The sequence below is a fragment of the Ceratotherium simum genome, chromosome 27, assembly GCF_057802395.1.
Source record: "Ceratotherium simum simum isolate JZ-2026a chromosome 27, ASM5780239v1, whole genome shotgun sequence".
Classification (NCBI taxonomy): domain Eukaryota; kingdom Metazoa; phylum Chordata; class Mammalia; order Perissodactyla; family Rhinocerotidae; genus Ceratotherium; species Ceratotherium simum.
The window spans coordinates 14,460,461-14,482,115 of record NC_141926.1 but is presented as its reverse complement, the minus strand read 5'-3'; the positions used below and the strand labels follow the sequence as shown (position 1 = coordinate 14,482,115).

Sequence of the window (21,655 nt, the reverse complement as noted above, 5' to 3'; positions counted from 1 at the left end):
TGACACCCTATTTTGTAACGCCACGGAATGCTTAATAAAATGTTATGAAGTGTGTTCACCTCCACTTATTTTGAGTCTAGTTTTACTTTTTAAAATTTCCTCAAGAGCCAACTCTTCCCCTAGATGGCAGTATCTCACTGTTCGTTCTAATCATCTCAGGAAAGTTCTAAATGGTTTTCCAAAGATCCAGAGGGCATATAGCTTTATGAATAATCTTTCTTATTCTTGCATACTACTACCTCCTACTTTTCTTTGTAATTGGTGTGGAAGTCTTCATGACTTTTCCCAGTCTCAGACGATAACTTCCTCTAATATAGACAGACTCCTGGGCGACAGTCTATAGGCTGATTTGACTAAAACTGAGTATAGTAAAAAGCTCTAATAAAATATATAAAATTTCAAGAAAGGTCTGTGCTTTAAAATATATTTTCTTTTTTGTTTGTTTGTTTGTTTTTTTGTGAGGAAGATCAGCCCTGAGCTAACATCCATGCCAATCCTCCACTTTTTGCTGAGGAAGACCGGCCCTGAGCGAACATCTATTGCCAATCCTCCTCCTTTTTCTCCCCAAAGCCCCAGTAGATAGTTGTATGTCATAGTTGCACATCCTTCTAGTTGCTGTACGTGGGACGCGGCCTCAGCATGGTCGGACAAGCGGTGCGTCAGTGCACGCCCAGGATCCGAACCCGGGCCGCCAGTAGCGGAGCGTGCGCACTTAACCGCTAAGCCATGGGGCCGGCCCCTAAAATATATTTTCAATGCAACCACAATATCTAAAACTAGAAATTTTGAAATTTACTAGTTTTATACATAAACATCTTTAACAAAGAAGTATCACACACATTTTACTAAATCGATCACAAATGATGGTGTATGTTTTCCCTCTTTTCAAAAAACAGATTAAAAGATCATCAGGTTTTAGGAAATAATTTGATTACCCAGGTACCTGAGTCATCACAAAATCACAACCACTTCTACCCATGTCTCCTTTGGGTGCTCTGGTCCAAGTCACCATCACCTATTGCCTCAACTACTGCCCACTAGCCTCCTGCCTGCTCTCCCAGCTCCTTCTCTTATGTCCTAAGGTCCACTGACCACACATCAGCCACAGCAAGCCTACTAAACACAAGTCAAACAACGTCCTTCCTCTAGGTGAGAGGTCTCTACTCACCTACGCCCCACAGGGCCTGTTCTGTTCCCCGCCTCCCTCATCTCTTACATCTCCATCACTCCCACTAGCCTACTCGCTTACCCTGCCCACTGATCCTCCTAACACACAAGGAAGCCACCTCTGTCACCGATAACCTCCCCTGCCAGGGTCTTACCCAGCTTTGTCCCCTCGGCCTAGAACACGTTCCTCCAAAATCCTCTATGACTCTCTCACTTCACTCACCTCCCTGTCAAACATCACATCTAAAAGAGAAGCACAGCCCGCTTCCGGATGCCCCATCTCTCTCCATCCATTTGCCTTAATGTTTTCTTTCCGAGCTCTTAACATCCCCTAAAGTGTTACACATTTACATGCTTTTATATTAAAAAAATGTACATGTTTTTGTGTCTCCACAAACTTGAACGTAGTTTCCACAAAGAGTAGAGATTTTTTGTGTGTATCTCAGTGCCTAGAACAGCTAGTATGGTGCCAGGTACACAATACATGCTAAATAAATATTTGCTGGATGAATGAATAAATCCATCGATCAGTGTTTCTGAAAACTCTTTATTCCCACCTGTCATGTTAAGAAAAACACATTTAATATGGGTTTTCGAAGACAAACCAGTGCTTCCATATTCATTATCATCCCATGGATTGGACCCGACAACCAACTAACTATAGAAAAGTAGCCAAATGCCACTTATATTAAAAAGTAACCAGTAAAGCAGATAAGTAGATGACTAACTATTCATGGTCATTCATAAGCAAGAGAATCCTCTGCCCCAACAAATAAACATACTAGACCTCCCCCCAAAAGATCTTTAAAATATAGTGTGCACTTGTGCTAAATAACTATCAACCTTACTACTAAAGAATAGTTGACTAAACAATGGCAGTGAATAAAATATTTCGGGACAATCATCTATGAATGAGTCATTTTTGAGGACACGACCTTGAACATGTGTGAGCTTCCCCAGTCCATCAAAAATAACATGGAGGTGGGCTGTGGGAACCAATTAACCATGTGCAGTCTGACGTTTGTTGAGTAAGGGACAAGAAACTGAAATCTGTAAACTCTTAAAAAAGCATCCAGGAACACTGTGTTCCAAAACCCCCAGCCCTGGAGTGACATTACACCCAGCTTAACAGCCTAAAGCAGGAACTGGGTAAGCAGGGACCCACGGACAGAATTCGGGGGGTCTGTGACCTGAGACCGTGGGGGAAAAAAAATGACATCTTTCTATTCACTAACCTGTAACTGAAACTTAGCATTTCCTTCCATCATAAATGGATGTAGGCAACAAATATAGCAATATTAGCAGTGCCTATGACCTTGCCACAGAGAAATCTCAGTTATTTCCATATCATTCTAGATGCGGCTAATATCTCAAAATATTATTTATGCTCTTCACTACTTCAAAACAGTGGTAGCTATTAGACCTACTGCTGGGTCTTACCATTTAATGAGCTAATAAATAAGCACATATGTTATCTACAATTTGAAAATATTTTTGATAACTGTTTCAACATAATTGGGCCACAGGTAATCCTATGTATTTTATTTCATGCAGCTGAAAACATTATTCTGCGAAGGGAATCTAGAGGCTTCACCAGGCTGCCAAAGGTATCCTAAGAACAAAAAAGTTAAGAATCTTAGTAAAAATAGAGGTACAAGCGAGTAATACTCACTTGCAATCTGAGCAATCAAGTGAGTAAGACTACGGCATTTGCTCTCTTAGGGATCTATGAGCTGGAGACCTTCTGCAACAGGGCAAGAAAGAATACCATGGTCTCTCTGTATTTTAGATTCTTTTTAAAAAAAATTATAATATGTATACAGCAACTGTAGATACAAACAGACTAAGCTTGGCATATCTTACTTAGTCTCCTATATTAGATGAGACCATACAATGGCAAAGACTTAAAAAATAATAAGTGAGTCAATATAATTTCAAAAGATGTGTCTCAAGCACCTACTATGTGTAAGATATGAAGGACAGGAGAACTGGCTAGGTGTGAACTCTGTCACTTAGGGTATGAAAGAGTCATTAACCCCAAGATGCAAAATATATGATCTAATAGCTATTCCAGTGTTATCAGCAATGTACTTTCCTTTTTTAAGTAAGGAAAGGGGTTTTCTTTCCTCTACTCAGAGAGCACAAAGTCAGGGCTTTTCCCCATGCCAGAGAAAAAATAAAGCAGCCACTCACTGTTAAAAGGACCCTCCTCTGTTAACATTTATTGATTTAGGTGACAGTTGAAAATGGACTCGTCATTTCTATCTTCTATCAGCGTGGCACAATAAAAGCATTACAAAAACACACCCTCTCTTATGTTTTGTTAAAAACACAAGGGCACGAGGGAACATCTTAGGATGACAGAAATGTGCTACATTATGATGGTAGAGTTGGAAACGGCTGTCTGCACACATTTGTTAACTCATGGAATTGTGTGCTTAAAATCGATGACTTTCATTGGATATAAAGTAAACATCAAAAAAGATGATTAAAAACCACATTCCCTACTAAATTTTAAATCACGCTTCCCCTTTTCAAAAAGAGACTGTTCAGATTTAAATTTTCAGTTCTGCTTTCTGTGATGAAACCCTGCCTGATGTCATACTGTTATCATTCACAGATCCATGGCAAGCAGCTCGGCGGCCCCCAGAGGAATGACTAAGTGCAGAGAGAGAAGAACAAACTCCAAGATCGGGGCGTCTTTCTCCCAAAATGTTTCTTTCTTGGAACTGAAAAATGCACCACTTGGCTAACGAAAAAGGAACTTGTCACGATGTTATTACCATAACAACCATTTATTGAGCATCTGCTATGTGAACCATGATCTCGAATCTTTGCAAAATCCTAGAAATTAAGTATTATCCCCTCATTTTTTTTTTTTTTTTGCCAATACCACATAGTTAGTAAACAACAGAGCCAATATAAAAATCCAGATCTAGTTCAGAACCAAAGTCCCATAATGAAACTCAAACACATATAAGTGTGCCCAGGAATCTATATAAATACAATTCCCGGGGACACATAATTGGCCGCTTTTTCACCCAACAGGATTTGACCCATCAGTTTCGACAGGCATGTAGAAGTCACACAAAATTGGACTCGGTACTTTTTTTCTGACAACAGCCAGCTGATCCTCAAGTCACCAATTTAGAACAAAAGACTGTCAAAGCTGTAAGGAAAGCTAGGAATAATAACTAAAATTCTATCTGCGAGTCAGCTCTGGGTTTCAATTTTTCATGATAGCACAGCATCACTCCTTGCATAAACAGAGGTGGCATTTCCACTCGGCAGAAATATAGTGATAAGTAAGGCCATCTCCACAAACTTAAGAACTCTGAATGAGGCTCATTTATTTTAGAATTTGTTCTACTTCACCAACCACAATTAGCATGAGCACAGATATAATTTAAAAATAATCTCCTACAGAATGTACTTGGACAACAGTCATAAACATTACCAGCTCATAAATGTCCTCCTCGGGCTTCGGAACATAGTGTTGCATTTTGTTTTCTATTAGAAATTTCAGACGCAGGTAATGAGCAGAATGATCCAGTTGATGTGTCTGGGACAAAAGAAGAGAAAAGAAAAGAAAATGTCAGTTCAATAGTAAACAGGAGTAATTAGTTCTCCGCTCACATTTTATCATGTATTCCCAAGAATAATCGAGATTTGTTACTGGTGGGGAGTGTAAGATTTCTATACTTCCTAAAAGGTTTACATCTAAAACCCAAACCCTAAAATAATTTTCCTCGAACATATTAATAATATTCCATGGGCATCTTATGATTCAATGGAAACAACTGAGTCACATCTTCACTTCTGCTTCTGATTCATGATGCTCTTTAACACTGGTTTTGCAACAAATCCATCAGATCAAAGAGGCCCTTAAAAATAATTCCAAACATACATAGGTGATTAAAGAAGCAAAGTGACAAGGAAGGCAAGGAAGTATTTACAGTGATAGAAAAAAGGCTGTGCCCAGGCGAAGTTGTTTTTCTAACCACATGGGGACACTGGGACAGTTGTTAACAGTTCATTTGCAGGCAAGTCAGTGTGAAGACAAGGCATTTGGATTTCAGCCTTATTTATATACACCCTGAGTGAGACTCCCTCCGGGGGCAGTGCAGACGGGCATCTGGCCAACTTTGAAAACACACTGAATGACTTGCCCAAAGAAAACAATTCTAAAACAGTTAAGGATTGAAATTTCCAGGCCTTCTCCAGTGGTCCAGGATGGGTCAACTGATTTTTTTCTATCTAGAAAGTCACCCTTGAATTAAGTTTGTCAAAAAAGCAATGGTGGCAACACAGTTTTATAAATAATCCTCAACACACATTCAAGAAGATCAGAGGAAAAAGTTAGAAAATGCTCCTCAAAAGTACATGGCAACATGAAAATATATTGCCAGAGAGATATGTTTAAATTAAGTCATTTTTTAAAAGTATCCTTATCTTTTAGAGATGCATCCTAAACTACTAACAGATAAAGATAATTTGGAATTTGCTTCCAAAATAATCCAGAGCAGGGGATGGGAGAGAGTTAGAAAATAGATGAACCATAATTTGATAATTATAGAATCTTAGTGATGGACACACAGGAGTTTATGATATTCTCTACTCTTATATGTTTGAAATTTTTCATAAAGTAAATATAAAATCTCTTCACACCAAAAGCTCTACTGCTGAGAATTATTTCAAAATAAGTGAAATTAATTTTTCACTGGTGGAATACCATTTCTACTTACCCTGCCCCCCCCCCGGCAATTTTTAAGGCCAAACTAAGAACATTCAATAATTATTCCAATAATAGTCATTCTAACATCTAACAAACTCTCAAGTATGCCAGACACTGTGTGAAGCACTGCAAATACGTAAATTAATAAAACATAAATGCAGTCTTCAGGAGTGTGTGTGGCTGTGGGGAAGGGGTGTGCAGAAAAAGAGAGGTAGGTACTGATGGTTCTGCTTTTTAAATAAATATACATGCAAGACAGGCATCCTGCATCATCACAGAAACACATTTTCAGAAAGTGGAAATGAGTCTGTTCTGAACACCTAGTGGAATGATAAAGAAGTTGTTTTCTATCAGTGTATCTTGGGACCTTCTAACCTGTATCCTCTCCTGAGTAACGTGAGAGTTTGAACCCCACTGTGTGACCATGGGCACCACTGAGCTGACACATTCCTGTGCACGTGGCCTTCGGGCTTTCACTATTTATATTAGAGACCAAATGCTCAGTGTCTGACAGACCCAGACCGTCAATGCCAAAGATAATATAGGGGTAGATGGGTAAGCCAGAGAGATATACAACAGGGAAGTTTTAAAGTGGGCTACGTATTGCTTGTCAGAGAGGCACTGAGACAAACACAACAACAAAAGAATAATATTGTGGGTGATATGATAAGCAAGAAAAGTTTCCTTCACGGAGATAGAAGCTGCAAATGCTTCCCATCTACCTAGGTCCTCACTGAAATTTTTAATTAGAAGCAAAAAATTTTGGTTCACCATCTGTTTCCGACTGAGGTGGAAGCGAGAGAGAGATGAAACTTCGTAGGGTCTTGGTTAACAGGAACAAATCCACTTGGAAACCTTTTCATCATCATTAATAAACACTTTGTGGACACTTCCAGTGAGGTCGCCACTTAAACACACAGCCTTCTGGAAATCAGACCCAAATAGCAACCTCACCTAGGAAGCTTCTGGTTCGTGAAACCTCAGTGTGAGAGAGACACGGCCCACTGTCAGGAACCTAAGATCTTAAGGTGGTCCTGAGGAAGACTGTGGAGATTCTTATCATGACTGAAATGCTACTGTGCTGAAAACATTTACACAGATGTGCAGAGAATGACAAACAGCCAGCGCCATTGTCCAGGTACCTCCCTCAGATTAACACAGCAAAGAGAACAAAAGGACGATAAACGTAACAATGGTAATAAGGATGATTCTTGCCATCCTCCCCTCCACTACCATATTTTCCAAACTTCAAGTTACAATAATGTCTTGATAACTTTAAAAGTAAAAATGAGGGGGCCAGCCAGGTGGCGCAGTGGTTAAGTGCGCACGCTCCGCTTCCATGGCCTGGGATTCGCGGGTTCGGATCCCCAGCGCGCACTGACGCACCGATTGTCAGGCCATGCTGTGGCAGCGTCCCATATAAAGTAGAGGAAGATGGGCACAGATGTTAGCCCAGGGCCAATCTTCCTCAGCAAAAAAGAGGAGGATTGGCATTGGATGTTAGCTCAAGGCTGATCTTCCTCACCAAAAAAAAAAAAAATGAGCACATGCCACAAACATAAAAATTATAAGGGTCTTGCTTGTAACCTAGAGGCCTCTAGTTTGGTCAATAAATAGTTACCCCCCAAAATGAGATTTTAGATCAATATATCAGTGTGTCTCATCATTTTGGTAAATGTTTCTCAATTACAAGCCCTCGTTAGTCACGGCTGGTTGAACATAAAAGGAAAATCCTAATGAATTAACTAAATCAGATCATCAGAACTCTCCAGAAGAATTTCATGCTCCTCAAATATCTGCAAGTCAATATCAAAGCAGGTCAAACACTTCACCATGTTCACAATACATCTTTGTGTGGAGAGAATTCCAAATATCAATGAATATTTTAACACAGTAACTCTAAATATTTCACCTGCTTCAGACGTGCAAAACATTCAAGAAAAAATTTCCTAACTCAAGAGGAATTCAGATAGGAAAAAATTTAAGCGGTACGAATTTGTTTTCCAAAGTGCATTTACTTAACTTATTTAGAGAGCATTTGATTCATTTTGAGGCAATGCAGCCCCAAATTTATACCATAAGATAAATATTATCACAGAACAATTTTTGGTTTAGTCAGCGTTTTTTTTTTTTATTTGCATCTACTCCAATGGATGAAACAGCAAAACACAGTAGAGATCTTTTCAGCAAATAGTTTGAGCCAATTAAAATAGATAACAACATAATCTTCTAATCCATCATGTTTTGCTCTTTCATTTCTCTTCATATTCTTCCATTTCAATCAAACTTCTCAGGGAAATATGAAAGCATGCAGTTACCACATACAGAAATCCATGCACACACACACACAAAGAACTACCGCAGAATTTCCAAAGATATTTATCCCGCCCTTCAAGGTGACCTTTTATTTTTTTTTAAATGCCAACAGTTATTAGAATATTCAAAGCCATAGGCCAACACAGTGAAGGCAGGAAATAAAACTGATCCCATGGTCACACGTGAATAATATCAGTGAGTATGCATGAATGAATTTTTTTGCAATTATTTTGGTAATTGCAATGATCAGAATATATCCAAAACCAATAGACCAACATGTTTACCTGCTATACACAGCAACAATCATTTTCATAACATCCATAACATGAACTGTATATGAAATGTAGATCTTGAAACATTTACTATACCAGAACTTGACTGGTGCTCGGATGGCAGATGACAAACTGATGTGAAATGATGTGGATCAGAAAGAATAGGAAAGAGAATGAGCTGAATGCAAGAGACAGAAGAAAGAGATTGATTATTAAATATTAGAGAAAGCATCCATCACCAACGTTGAGAATGACAATAAAGAAATAAAAGACAAGACATTCTGACAATCACCTTTGTTTTCAGTCCCTCCTCCAAAAGGAAAAAACCCTCACCATTAATTAGATCATTAATAACATGTGGAACTGTTTTCCCCATTATCTCTTCCCCTCTTAAGAATAAAATTGCTCCACTAATCACAATAAAGTGTTTTCCAAAGAAGACGCAAACTTTAGAAGGCACCTGGCTCTGAGCACACTATTTAATTTATCCTACGTGGATGCTTTTCCAGAGACCATCAATTTCCTAAAGTGCACACAAAAATTTTCTGTTTTTAAACGTGAAATGTAAGCTTGCTCCACACCATATTGTTTTTGTCTTTATTTCCATGCTTTGGGAAAAAGAGCTGAGGATCCAGGGAAAATTAGGTGGGATGACCTTTTATTGTTAAAGAAAGGGATTTGTGCCCTAATGATGCCACCAAAAACCTTTCAAGTGACAGAAATAAACACTTTATAGGGGAACAGATCCAACTCCTTATCTAAAGATGGTCTCTAAGTGGCAGGGACAATAATACTCCTCCTTCCCTTCGTTTCTATCAAAGCAAAAGCTTGAAAAGGAGCTAAAATTGGCCAATCCCTATTTTACCACTCACTATTCAAGTTTCCATCAATCATGGTTATTGGGAAACTTTAACCTACCCTCCAATTCCTGACTGAATGTAAGGCCGTTAGAAGGTTCCTACACAGAAGGTTCCAAAGGAATGCCACTCTCTGGAAGGACCCTCCAGAGTCTGGTTTATTAAAAAATGCCAGCGTCCTACTTTTGACACCTTCAGCTGCAGTTCTGAGAATAACTCCCACAGCTCTGCAGAATATTAACGGGTCTCTAAAGAATCGTGCTAATCTATAAATAAAAGAATGCAGAAATCCTCAATAGACCAATGTTGTTAAGTAATTAAAATGAAAAATGTGAACAGAAATACCATTATCTTCAAAAAGCTAGAACACAGGTACATGAAGTATTCAAAGCATGAAACAGTGGATCATTTATTTTTAACACCTAGGCGGGGGCTGATTTTAGCTTTGTCCTGAAACAAATGGCCCTTCTAGTTTTCCTCCCCATAAGACCACCCAAAAGGTTTATTTGAGCCAGACTGTTCCATTTCCCTGACTCACATAGCGAACTCTATTTTTTCTTTACAAAGGCCCTAGTGCTTTGTTTTTTCAAAAAAATACGAAAACTGCTGATTACAGAATTACAGAACTGAAGTACTTGCTGAGGTAGTGAAAGTTACTCCCCAATGGATTTATAAACCATTGTGTTGAATGAGGAGGTCCTAAAACATCATTGTATCCATCCAACTTCTACTAGGACCAAATTATGATAGAAAACAGTTTCCCTTTCCCTTTAGTGACCCCAGGGAAGACCATTTCACTCCCCTAGGAATATAGTCTAGATTCTTCTGACCCTTAAGGACCACCCTTCCTAACGACTGACTTGTGTTCTACAGCTCTTATGACCATCCACTGGGCACAGGGGACACACCCGTGTTGGAAGCATCCAGATATGGATTCAGTCCTTCCACAGCAACTGACCGTGATGTGAGCTTAGACAAGGAACTAAGGTTCTCTCAGCCTCAGCTTTTCTATCTGTACAATGGGGAAGTATCAGCTCCTTCTCAGACTTGATATGACTACTAAAGAAGACTATTAATGCTATTAATTATGGAAAAGCAAAAACAGGCCCGAAAGAAAAGCTCCTTTCTTTCCTCTTTCCCTTCCCTCGCTCAAGGCCATTTATCTGGCCACCCTTCAAGGGGAAAAAAAACTGAAACCAGGTTTATCTTGAAAAAGATCAGAGTTTCTACAGCTTAAGGTGAAAGTAGAGAAAGTGAGCTCAGTCATTTGTCACCAAAAAAAAAAAAAAAAAGACGCTAATTATGTGTTCACAGGAAGAGGAATTTCCCAGCATGGAGGTCAAACTTGTAATTATTTCAGTTTTCCCTTTCCAAAAGATGCCTGTGGGGTATCAGCTACTGTTAAAGAGCAGATGACAAACAGTATACATAATGTGACATCGTTAACACATGTATGTGTGTGCGTGTAGAAAACAGAATGGAAGGACAAACATCAAAATGTTTACAGCGGTTATTTCTGGATTTTTCTGAGTAAGCATGGACTTAAATTTCTGCTTTCTTCTTTAGCTAAATTGTCTAAAATTTTTGTAATGAACATGTAATATGCTTATTACAAATCTATCAAATACACATACTGAAAGAAGCTACTTAAAAGAATCCCACTCTTCCCAAAGCTGAAGAATTCACTTACATTTATTATTCATATTATCATTAAGGAATTCAAAGCTTCTCTGAAATGAAACGAACTTCCTCTTCCTACTTCCTTTAAAGTAACTTCCTCTCCCACATGCCTCTTGAGTCTCCATGTGTGCTTTCCAAGATTCCCCCATCGCATTCCCCTCTTTCCAAGAAAACAACCCCCAGGAGCCTCATACCTTGCAGATCAGCTCCAGGGTGTCCCGTGCAGTGTCCCCCGGCCGGACGACCGTCAGGGCTGGCTGATTATTCGGCAGACAGAACCAGGATGGAGTGAAATATTCGTGGACCCACATGTCGCAGTCAGGATTGTGCTGGTGGACACTAGGCAAGACCATTTCTTTCTCCCTCTACAATAAGAAATAAAGTTAGCAGAGCTGCAACAGTCAGTCTTGAATGATCTCAGATCCCCAGATTGCACACAGGAATTATCTAGCCCTATGAAAAGGGCCCAGGGCAGCAGTGATGGCAGTTTTGAGGGGTAGAGAGAAATTCTCAGAGAGAGAAAGAAACTATTGAGAAAGAGCTTTATTGGAGGGAGGGGTGAGCAAGATTTCTGACCTCACATATGAGGCAGACCTTACACCTGGTCCACAGCATCCACCAGTGGGCATGGCATGAATGAGTGGGTACCGAAACTTGGAAGAAAGAAAGAAATGGGTCATCCATTCAGCTCAGCTTTATTGCTATTATTTCTTCTACAAACCCATTTCAAATTTAGAGCAGTGAATTCTTTTTTTTTTTTTCCCCCCAAAGCCCCAGTAGACAGTTGTGTGTCATAGTTGCACATCCTTCTAGTTGCTGTATGTGGGGCGCGGCCTCAGCATGGCCGGAGAAGCAGCGCGTCAGTGCGAGCCCGGGATCCGAACCTGGGTCGCCAGCAGTGGAGCGCGCTCACTTAACCACTAAGCCACGGGGCCGGCCCAAGAGCAGTGAATTCTGACGGTAAGAATATCTGCCATGTGAGCTGTTATGTTTCAAAGGCAACAATGAGACCCATAGAAATTTTTAAAGAGGGCCGGCCCTGTGGCTTAGCGGTTAAGTGCATGCGCTCCGCTGCTGGCCGCCCGGGTTCAGATCCCAGGCGCGCACCGACGCACCGCTTCTCTGGCCATGCTGAGGCCACGTCCCACATACAGCAACTAGAAGTATGTGCAGCTATGACATACAACTATCTACTGGGGCTTTGGGGGAAAAAATAAATAAATAAAATTATAAAAAATTATAGAAATTTTTAAAGAAAAGATGATGTTCTAGCACTGCATATTTACAAGTAGCATCGTTATCTGTGCTCGCATTCGACCTCGAGCACAGCTCTGGGAGAGAGACAGCTCCATTTCCAGACGAGGTTCAGAGAACATCGAGGAGGAGCTTTACGGCACAACGTGGCAAAAATAAGCCTCCCTATTAGGCTGTTGCCATCGCTCCATCCTCTACGTCACTTGGCCTGAGGATCAGGGAGTAGCACCAAGATTGTAAGGATGGGAGAAGAGGTATCTTATGTACACATTCAGTAGCTGAGTTACGTCTAAGCAAGCTAAACAGCTAAAGCAGAAAACACTCTATAGATTGATGAAACATTAGGAGCCCAGTGTAACATAAGCAAAGAATTATGTTGGATTTCGGCAACATAAAAATATTGATGCTCAATATGTGCTAAGTAATAAGCCTTGATTATTGGTTTATAACCAGGCCACTGACTGGCAAATGTGTATCAAGAATAAGGCTGGTATCAGCAAATTACAAGAAGAAACAAATTTCCAAATGAAGGCTGAGAGTGGTAATGTAACAACTTCCATACATAAAAAGAACAGACCCTGAATGGGGAAAATATTTTTGTAAAGGCCACTAAACTAAATTCAGTTGAAGAAGACAATTTCAGCTCTGCCTTTGAATGGTGTTGCTTTCACAGATAAATGGAATTCCAGGGAAGGGACTGTCAAAATGCAATTTGCCTAAATCCCATTAACTATAATTGGAATATTTTCACTCTGTCCCCTTATGTCACATTAAATATGTCCCCCTTAGCACTGGATCTACTCAAGTTTTGCATCTAAACTGCCCTTTGAGAACAACGCATTCTAGCCAAGAAGTGGGATAAAGAAGTGTCTTGAAAAAATGAAAAAACAAAAAAGCAACACAGAAATCCAACGGAAAAACTTTTGTAGTTTCCAGTATGCCTGGAGAGGGTATCCCAACATTAAAAGTGGCATGCAAGATAAAGTAACTAACTTGAGAAATGGCTACGTTAACATCAAAAACTATGCTTGGATTGCATGAGGGAAGGCAATTTAATTTCATCAAATTTCATCAGAAACAGAGATAGATGCTCAAAGAGAATGCCATGGACGGGTATTTCCAAGGATAGCTACCTTTGTATCAATGATGACATCATCCAAGAACAGTGTGGGTATGAAAGGGAGAAAAGGCCTGCCCATGGCCACTCTTCTCTCCTCCCCTTCCAATAGCCAGAACTCCCCACTACACTCTGGTTTCAGAGGCTCAGCTCCATCTAGAACGTGGGGCTGAGCAACCGCTGACCACCACTGCTTGGTTGCATGGCAACCGAGAGCTGAACTCTGTCATATTGATTCTGAGTCCGAGAACTAGAAGATTATACCAAGCTTATGTTATCAACATCAGAACCCCCCCAATACAGAGGTCGCTGGTATCACTCTTAGAATCTTTAAAACTCAAGATGTCTATTTATTTAGAGGCTGAAAAAAGTGGTCTAGAAAAAATTCAATATTCTTTATGGGCCTTCAATCAGAGTAGTTTGAAAGCCTCTTTTAAATCCAAGCACAAGGTTGAACCAAATCTGTGTATCTTTAATTGAATACTTGTCTTGGGAGGCAAATATATATATTTTTTAAGAACATACTATCAGAACAGTTCTTTGAAATGAATAGGAGCAAAACAGCATGTGTGGGCAGAGGCGGAGGGCAATAAGAACTCTCCTCTTGGGAATGGAAGCTATATATAAAAGGAATTGACAATGGCATAAAAAATTCAGCTACCCAGAACCCAAATTTCCCCTTACATTCTAAGTAGAAACTTATACATTCAAATGATAAGTATCAAAAAAGTTATATCAGCAGGAGAATGTTCTTATTGTTATCAAGTTTTAAATGTAAATTGCTTTCCATCACTTGTTGACTTATTACATAACTTGAAAGAACTGATCATTTCAGTTTTTAATACTAAGTCTACTTAATTTTCGGATCCCAAGAAACCACTGCGTTGGATAATGTCAATGCATTTGTGGTACTTATAGAAAAGGAACATGTGCTTTTTTTTACCTTGCCATCTGGAACAGTGTCATCAAAGATTCCCTCTAAAGATTTCTTCACAGCGTCAGTTCCCTCACCAAACACCTGCAGATACAAAGGTGTCGTCTTAAAAAGAAATCTGGGCAAAAGGGCAAATGAAGCATGGGAAGGGGTATGCAAAATGGGCACGGCTCAGTCTCAGGCTCTCTGATCATTAGCTCCTCTGGTCTCCTGCCAGTTCCATCAAGGATACAGACCCTCCATGTTTAAATGGTGAGCACGCTGGTCAGCGAAGGACTTTGTACATCAGCTTTCAGGATGAATTTCTCTTTTGAATTTCAATTCTTAGGTAAAATAATGGCTAGAATTGTCAGAAGAAATAATGAGGGATTTTTTTGTGTGTGTGAGGAAAATCAGCCCTGAGTTAAGATCCACGCCAATCCTCCTCTTTTTGCTGAGGAAGACTGGCCCTGGGCTAACATCCGTGCCCATCTTCCTCCACTTTATATGGGAGGCCGCCATGGCACGGCTTGACAAGCGGTGTGTCGGTGCGCGCCCGGGATCCGAACCCGGGCCACCAGCAGTGGAGCGTGAGCACTTAACCGCTACGCCACGGGGCCAGCCCATGAGGGATCTTTTTATCGGGCCAGTCAATCGACTTCTCACTTTGCATACAGGCTCAGAGTGAAGAGGCCAAATTGGCAATCCTAGTCATGACCTCAAAAAAGTTCAGTGCCTGACTTTCCAGGCACTGCAGCCCGTGTATTGGACATTCTCCTTCCGAAAGACAAACATCCATGTCCCTTCAGTCCCTAAAATCTGAAGCAGTTCTGGAGCCACCTGTTGCTCAAAGCCAAAAAAGGAAAATGACAATGACAATGGAGAGTGAGTTTCCTAGCAGTAACTCCAGCAGGAAAGTGGCCTTGGCTAGTAAGGGAATAAAATTAATGAGGCCCCAGCACATGGGTATCAGAGGCCTGACACTGCGCTACTCCAGGTGGTGCCATTCGTGATGTACTGAGATCTCCGTCAAGCCCCAGTACCCAGGTAGAAGGGCATCAAGGCGGTGAGTGAGCACTCTCAATTCCTGGTTCCTCGTACCGGTAGGCAGAGGAACTGCTCATTTAACGTCAACCCAAAAAGTCAAGGACAAAGAAACAATCAGATTTCCCTGGAGGCTGCCTTTGATCCAGTGCCAGAGGCAGCTTAAAAGACTCTGTGCTCAGGTGCCCACTTGGCTTCAGCATCAAGCTCTGGTTTTTTCTGAAGACTCAGGATGAATGGTGCACTCTCAGAAGGTCTGTAATTAACCAGGGTTTGGAAAGGATGCAGGTGGGAGACTGGAGCTTGGTGATAGAATAATAGCAGAGTTCAATGGTATGGGTATATATTATCTATCAAAAGCATCTAACACAACCAACTTCTTTGTGTCAACTAGCTGATTTTAAATAACACTCAGTGTCAATGAAGGAACACACACATCACAACGTGAGGCGGCCATGGAAGCCATCTATGCTTGCTTTTCTACCCACCTGGGAACCTACCTGATTGATGCTGGGACGTCCCTGCTTCTTTTTGGAGGTAGTGTCCAGACCCCAAAGAGAAGAAAACCTGCTCCTTCGCTTGCTTGCAGATCTGGACATGGCCTGAGTACGTCTTCTCACTCCAGTTTCTCCAGTGCGTGCTGCCACCTGAGGACGGCAAGGAGGGACATCAACAAGAGAGTTGTGTCAAGACCACTCACCTGTTCCTCAAGGTCCCCACTAAGTCCCACTCTTCAAAAATCCCTCCTCCATCATGCCAGCCAACACTGACCCGAACACCCAAAGCATTTAATCCATGACTCATACACACTAAGACGTTGAGGGCCCTTCATGAATTCAAAATGTTAATGAAACGTTGGCAGACTCAATCATTGTCTGAAATCATCAGCAAAAATAAATAAAATAGTAATAGAATGTATATGTTATGCTTCCAAGAATTAGATGTCCTCTAGTCACAGGTTTGAACTTTAGCATCAAGTTAAACTAGCCATACTTTACTCAGATTCTCCCCAAACACCAGAGAGCTGTTTCTGCATTCTAATGAAATATGGTGCCTGAGTGTCAGCAAAAACAGTGAAAAGAGAACATTTGGTTCCTATGATTCCATATTAAATCTAATCTTCATAAATCTCTTCTATTTAGTTTTCTTAGAATTACATAAAATCACTTTCCTAATTAGGCAAGTAATAGTGATCCCCAATATCACCCTCCCTTGTACCTCAGTCAGAGAAACCCCAAATGAGCTGAGCACATGGTGACCCAAAGTTGACTTATTTTCCTTGTAGCAGGACATGGGCTTCTGACAAAGTGCTGGTCCATGGGAGATAAGAAGAAGGGCTATTTGCAATTTTTAGGCAGCATCCTCAAGAGGAGGGGACTTTCCATTATCTTTCACTTTCCTCCTTCCTGATGTCAGGAAGGTCCATATGTTAGCTAGCCTAGGACATTCAGATAGAAGCCTTTTCAAGGATGGCAGAACAACAAGATGGAAGGGACCTGGGTCCATGAAGATGGTGAAACCACCTTACTAGCCTTGCATGTCCTATGTTTAGGTGAAAGGGGAATAAAAGTTGTATTTTGTTTAGAAACAAAAAAAGGAAGCTAAACTCTGTTGAGATATTTGCAAGACACCAGCAACCCAGACAAATATTTCAAAGAGGAACAGCCCAAGTTTAAATCTGCCACTGTGATAACTGCTCAAGTAGATGCTGAATCTCTGTGAGGACTCCATGAAGTCCTTCCCAGACGAACAGTCAGGCTTGAACTTTATCGTCCAGGTGGTAAGCAAAGTCCCAGCCACTTAAGAGAACTTCTGCCAGGAGTTCTCAATAGGCCACCCACAGGCTCTCCTTTCAAAGGAGGGAGTGCCGGGAGGTAGAGTGGGTCGGACCTGAAAAGAAACCTCCCCACCAGCTCTTTGTTGCTGGGGGCAAATGTCTTGGAACCTACTTGTCATAGATTCACACGCGGGCAACTCCCAGTGTGATGGCTGCCAACTGGCAACAGTCTAGGGGATGGAATATTGTTGGGTAACCAAAGGGGCTTCCCCAGCAATCCGCATGTTGGTTAGAAGGCAGGCCTCTCTGGGGTTTTCAGTATTGACAGGGTAAACACTCTGGAAGCCCCATGGGTAGACTGGCAAAGACCCCCACGTACATTAAAAACAGGAATCTAAACAGCCTCTCTGCAAGGGTGTTAGGGAGAAGGTTTTGGTCCCAAAGGAAAATAGAAAGATGAGGGAGCTGAGAGGTCTTGTATTTTCTCAGCTTAGCACATAAACCCAGATCAGGGCATATGAAAATGAGGTTTCCAAGACAGTGGTGGGAAAGCTCTGTAAGAAAGAGCTCTCATCTACAGTTAAATTCAAGGTGTCATGGAACAAAACCACAAAACGAAAGGCACATGTTGACATTAAATATGTAAACATTTTCTCTATTTCATCACTTTCTAAGTTAAAGGTAAACAAAGTTTGCAAAAGGAATAAATTACAACATGCTGACATACACATAGCCTCATGGGACTACGTCAATGTCAATTAAGCCTATCATCACAAAACGAGGCTAACAACCACTGAATAAATGGTGTTAAAAGTAAAAATCCTAGAGAAAAAAATGCCCATTTGGTCTCATATATATATATATATATTTACAAATATATAAATCTATCCATAAATAGACACATATATACATACATACAGGCAGCCAGATAGATGATTGACAGATAGACAATAGATGATTGATAGATATTTTGTGTGTGTGTATATATATCAATACGTATTACCGTTTATTTCCTTCATAGCACACATCAATATCTATACTTTTCGTGTTTAATTACTAACTTATTTATTATCCATCTCTCCCACAAGAATATAAGCTCCAATAAGACAAGAACGCTGGAGTTGATCACTTCTATAACCTTAATCATAAGGATAATAATTGACATATGCCAGGCACTCACATACATCTGTTGAACGAATGAATAAATAAATAAACATCAAAAAGCAAAAGCAGAGATCCTACATAACACGGTTACAACAAGTAAACAGTAACTCTTCGGTTTACAATTTTAGAAAAACAGTCCAGAAGAGAAACTCACACAACCATAAATATTCTCAGTTACCAGCTGACCAGTTAGTTTAGTCTGTTTCACAAATGGGCACTTTATTTAAGGTTCTTATAGTAACTATTCTAAACTGTTGGGGGCCTGGTAAACAGGAAAAGTAACTGCTACCCCCAAGTAACTGCTACCCCCAAGATAAAGACGACTCAAAATGAGCAAAGGGATTTAGAAAAAAAAAAAAAAAAGTCTAGCAAAAGAACTATTGGACAAGAACCCAAGAGTTTCTCAATGATCTTTGCCCAGACAATGCCTCCCTTTGTGGCCAGAACCTGATTACTCTATCATTCTGCTCATCTGTGCAAACAAGAACAATGATAACCTTCTTTCAAAGAGTACAGCGGGGACCCTTCAGTTAATTACTGCAAATCACTAAGCATTATGGGAAGGCCTCCTGGTGAATGGTACTTAAATTGTAGCTCAAATCTCCTCCCCTCACCCTGCTGCCCTCACACCTCCTCCTCCCACGCCCCCCACTTAAAAGGAGAGGAAAAGAAAAAAGCCTGGACAAAGGCTAAATTGAAGAATGTTTCAACTCCAAGGGGAAAAAAAAAAATTCCCTGGGGTCAAATGACAAGAGAAGGAAAAAATAAGTATCCAATAAATCAGCTTGGAAAATTCCCTGCCCAGGATCTCCTACAGGAGCTGTAGCAACAAACAGATACCCAACCGGCTTGCCTAACTTGTTCTGTTTGAAATGAAACCCCTCATGAAAAAGAGAAGTTTGCAAGGACATACAGACACTCAGATTCACATGGCAGATGCAGCTAGCAAAGAAAGAACAAAGAAACAGAGTTGCACATATGGAATTAAATATTCTTCTTTAAAATCACTGACAAAAAACCTACAAGAGTTACTAACCTTCCCTCCCCCATCTTCTGCTGGCCAGATTTTAATAGCCTGCTCATCAAAAGTACCCACAAATCATAGATGTTGAGATAGAGGAAATCAGAAGGTCTGAAGATAAATTATGGAAGAGTAATACAGTGGCTTTTACTTCTACGACTCAGAGAGGTTAGCTCCAATGACTCTGAAGAAAATAATTAAGGCATAGAAGTTTTAGGTAGACAGCAAAATTATCTTCTCCAAGATCTATCAAGCCCAATAAAAGAAAAGAGCCATTTGGATGCTTGGGATTCAGTATTAATACTGATGCCACATCACCGACATCACGAGCCTCCTTAATAAAAATGCTCCCTCAATTTATGACACTCTTACAAGGAGGTAAATAAGAATTTTTATCCCAATTTTTTAACAGAATAGGTACACTGGGATTTGGCTAAGTTACAAATTGATGTCCAGGTCTCAGAGAAACAGTCCTAAAGCCACAAACTGAAAACCATTCGCAAGACCTATTCATGACAGCACTTCGACCCATCACTACTCAAAAAATAGGACTTAATAGCTATATGGGGAGGTGGTAGCCCGGGAGACCAAGAGCTGAGCTGTAATTAGCAGAACAAATCAGGATGCCAGTGTTAATAACTCCAGAAATTGGTTTAAGACTTCTTTAAAAATGTAAATCTACCCCTAATTATCTGAATGATGATGCTAATCTATTTATAAAGAACACAAACGCCTCTGACTGAATTACAGCTCTGAATTCAATTGAAGGGTACAGCTGACACAGCAAGCCGAGAGCAGCACAGCTAAGGTTTTCCCAAGCAGTTTCTGGAACCTGGGACTTAACATTTAATTCCACAGCAAATGTGCTAAGGTGCAGTACATTTTAAGTGGGTGTTGACTTGGACGAGCTAAAACCACGTTACTCGCAGAGCAATTTTTGAGAAGAAAGGAGCCAGAAGAACATAAAGCTGTTTGCAATTTAGCAAGTACATGAAATTACAGATTGCAAACACACAACACAACTACACAATCCGCCACTCTGGAGGTCAGATGAAAATTCCCTTCCAACACGCGTTAGGCTGGTAAATCATGGAAGGTCTTTGCTTTCGTCTAATGCATCAGGTATTTATGGCCATCGAAACTATGATAAAAAATAAAATGAAAAGGGATATCTCCAAAGAGATCGGTGTTCAATATATGGTGTATTTATTTTCACGTGTGCAAGAGAGAGAGACATTTACGTACAAGAGAGCTCTCCACTTACCATTTCCTTATATAAGGTTAAGATAAAAAATATATATTTGGGTTAAAAACACGACCCTGCCTAAAGACGACATGAGTTATCAACAAACACTACAAGCAAAGATCTCTTAAGACAATACCTTCCACGTTTTCTTTGCGCAATAATTTAGGCCCCATCGAGAGAGGCCTAAGTAATAAATTTCAGAATGGCTTCAAATGCAGATTTGCAACCACTGCAGAGGAAGGACTCGTTAGAAATCCACAAACAGCAGTAAACCAGGAACACACTTCAGAGACTCGGTCAATATCTGCTCAGGAGTAACAGTCAAGATGCATATCTTTCAAAAATACATCAGCTTCGACTCACCAGGGCATGAAAAGATGATACAGAAAAGATTCCAAGGCGGCCCATTGCCACTTTCGTTGGTCGGCTGGCAAAAGCAAGTAGCCTTTTAGGATTCGGCAGCTCCCCGCCTTGGAGGCTAGCTAAGTAACATCGGTAACGAAATAGGTCCATTTGGAACTGTTCGAGATTTTGCTCCCAAACAAAGATCTACAGTGGTGACAATACGGGAAAAGAAAAGGTGAGAAAAAGGGAAAATAAATGTTAACAACTTTATCCTACACAGATATTACAAATCTATGTGCTGTAAAGGTATTCATTTTAATCCTAAGGATAAACAAGTACCCTGTTTCTTAGGTAATAGCAGGTTAAGTATTATTGCCTTCATAGCTTTCACGTTTTTCTGCAAAGATCTACAGCCATAAATTCAATATGATCAATAGAAAGTGTATCATTAGTTGCTCTGTGTCTCTCATCATAGATTTCACGTTTGCGGGCATTATAGGTTCATCAGCTCCAGGCTCTGAGCCACAAACCCAAGGCAGAAATAAAAAATGTAGATTTGCAGCACTGGAGAACTATATGACTTACAAGAGGTGGCTTTTCATAGAAAGACAAAGAGAAGAAAAAAATGAAGTGAATTAAAGATCAGAGGCAAAGAAGCCAAGAGCTTTTGGGAAGAGGTGGGTGGTAGAGAGTACAGAATAAGAAGTGGAAAACACTGGACGTTGGAGACCCAGGCTCTGGAATACA

At 40.4% G+C, this 21,655-nt stretch overlaps 1 protein-coding gene across 11 annotated transcripts in view; it reads right to left on the bottom strand.

Moving 5' to 3' along the window:
• The window catches only part of TIAM1 (TIAM Rac1 associated GEF 1), a 358,647-nt gene that overhangs the window by 70,819 nt on the left and 266,173 nt on the right, over nt 1-21,655 (bottom strand). For all 11 annotated transcript variants that reach the window (XM_087418160.1, XM_087418167.1, XM_087418157.1 and 8 more), the window contains 5 exons: nt 20,927-21,112; nt 15,856-16,002; nt 14,342-14,416; nt 11,222-11,392; nt 4,625-4,729 (listed from right to left, as the gene is read on the bottom strand). In XM_087418160.1, coding sequence (XP_087274286.1) covers nt 4,625-4,729; nt 11,222-11,392; nt 14,342-14,416; nt 15,856-16,002; nt 20,927-21,112 — 684 coding nt within the window. The remainder of the gene's footprint in view (nt 1-4,624; nt 4,730-11,221; nt 11,393-14,341; nt 14,417-15,855; nt 16,003-20,926; nt 21,113-21,655) is intronic.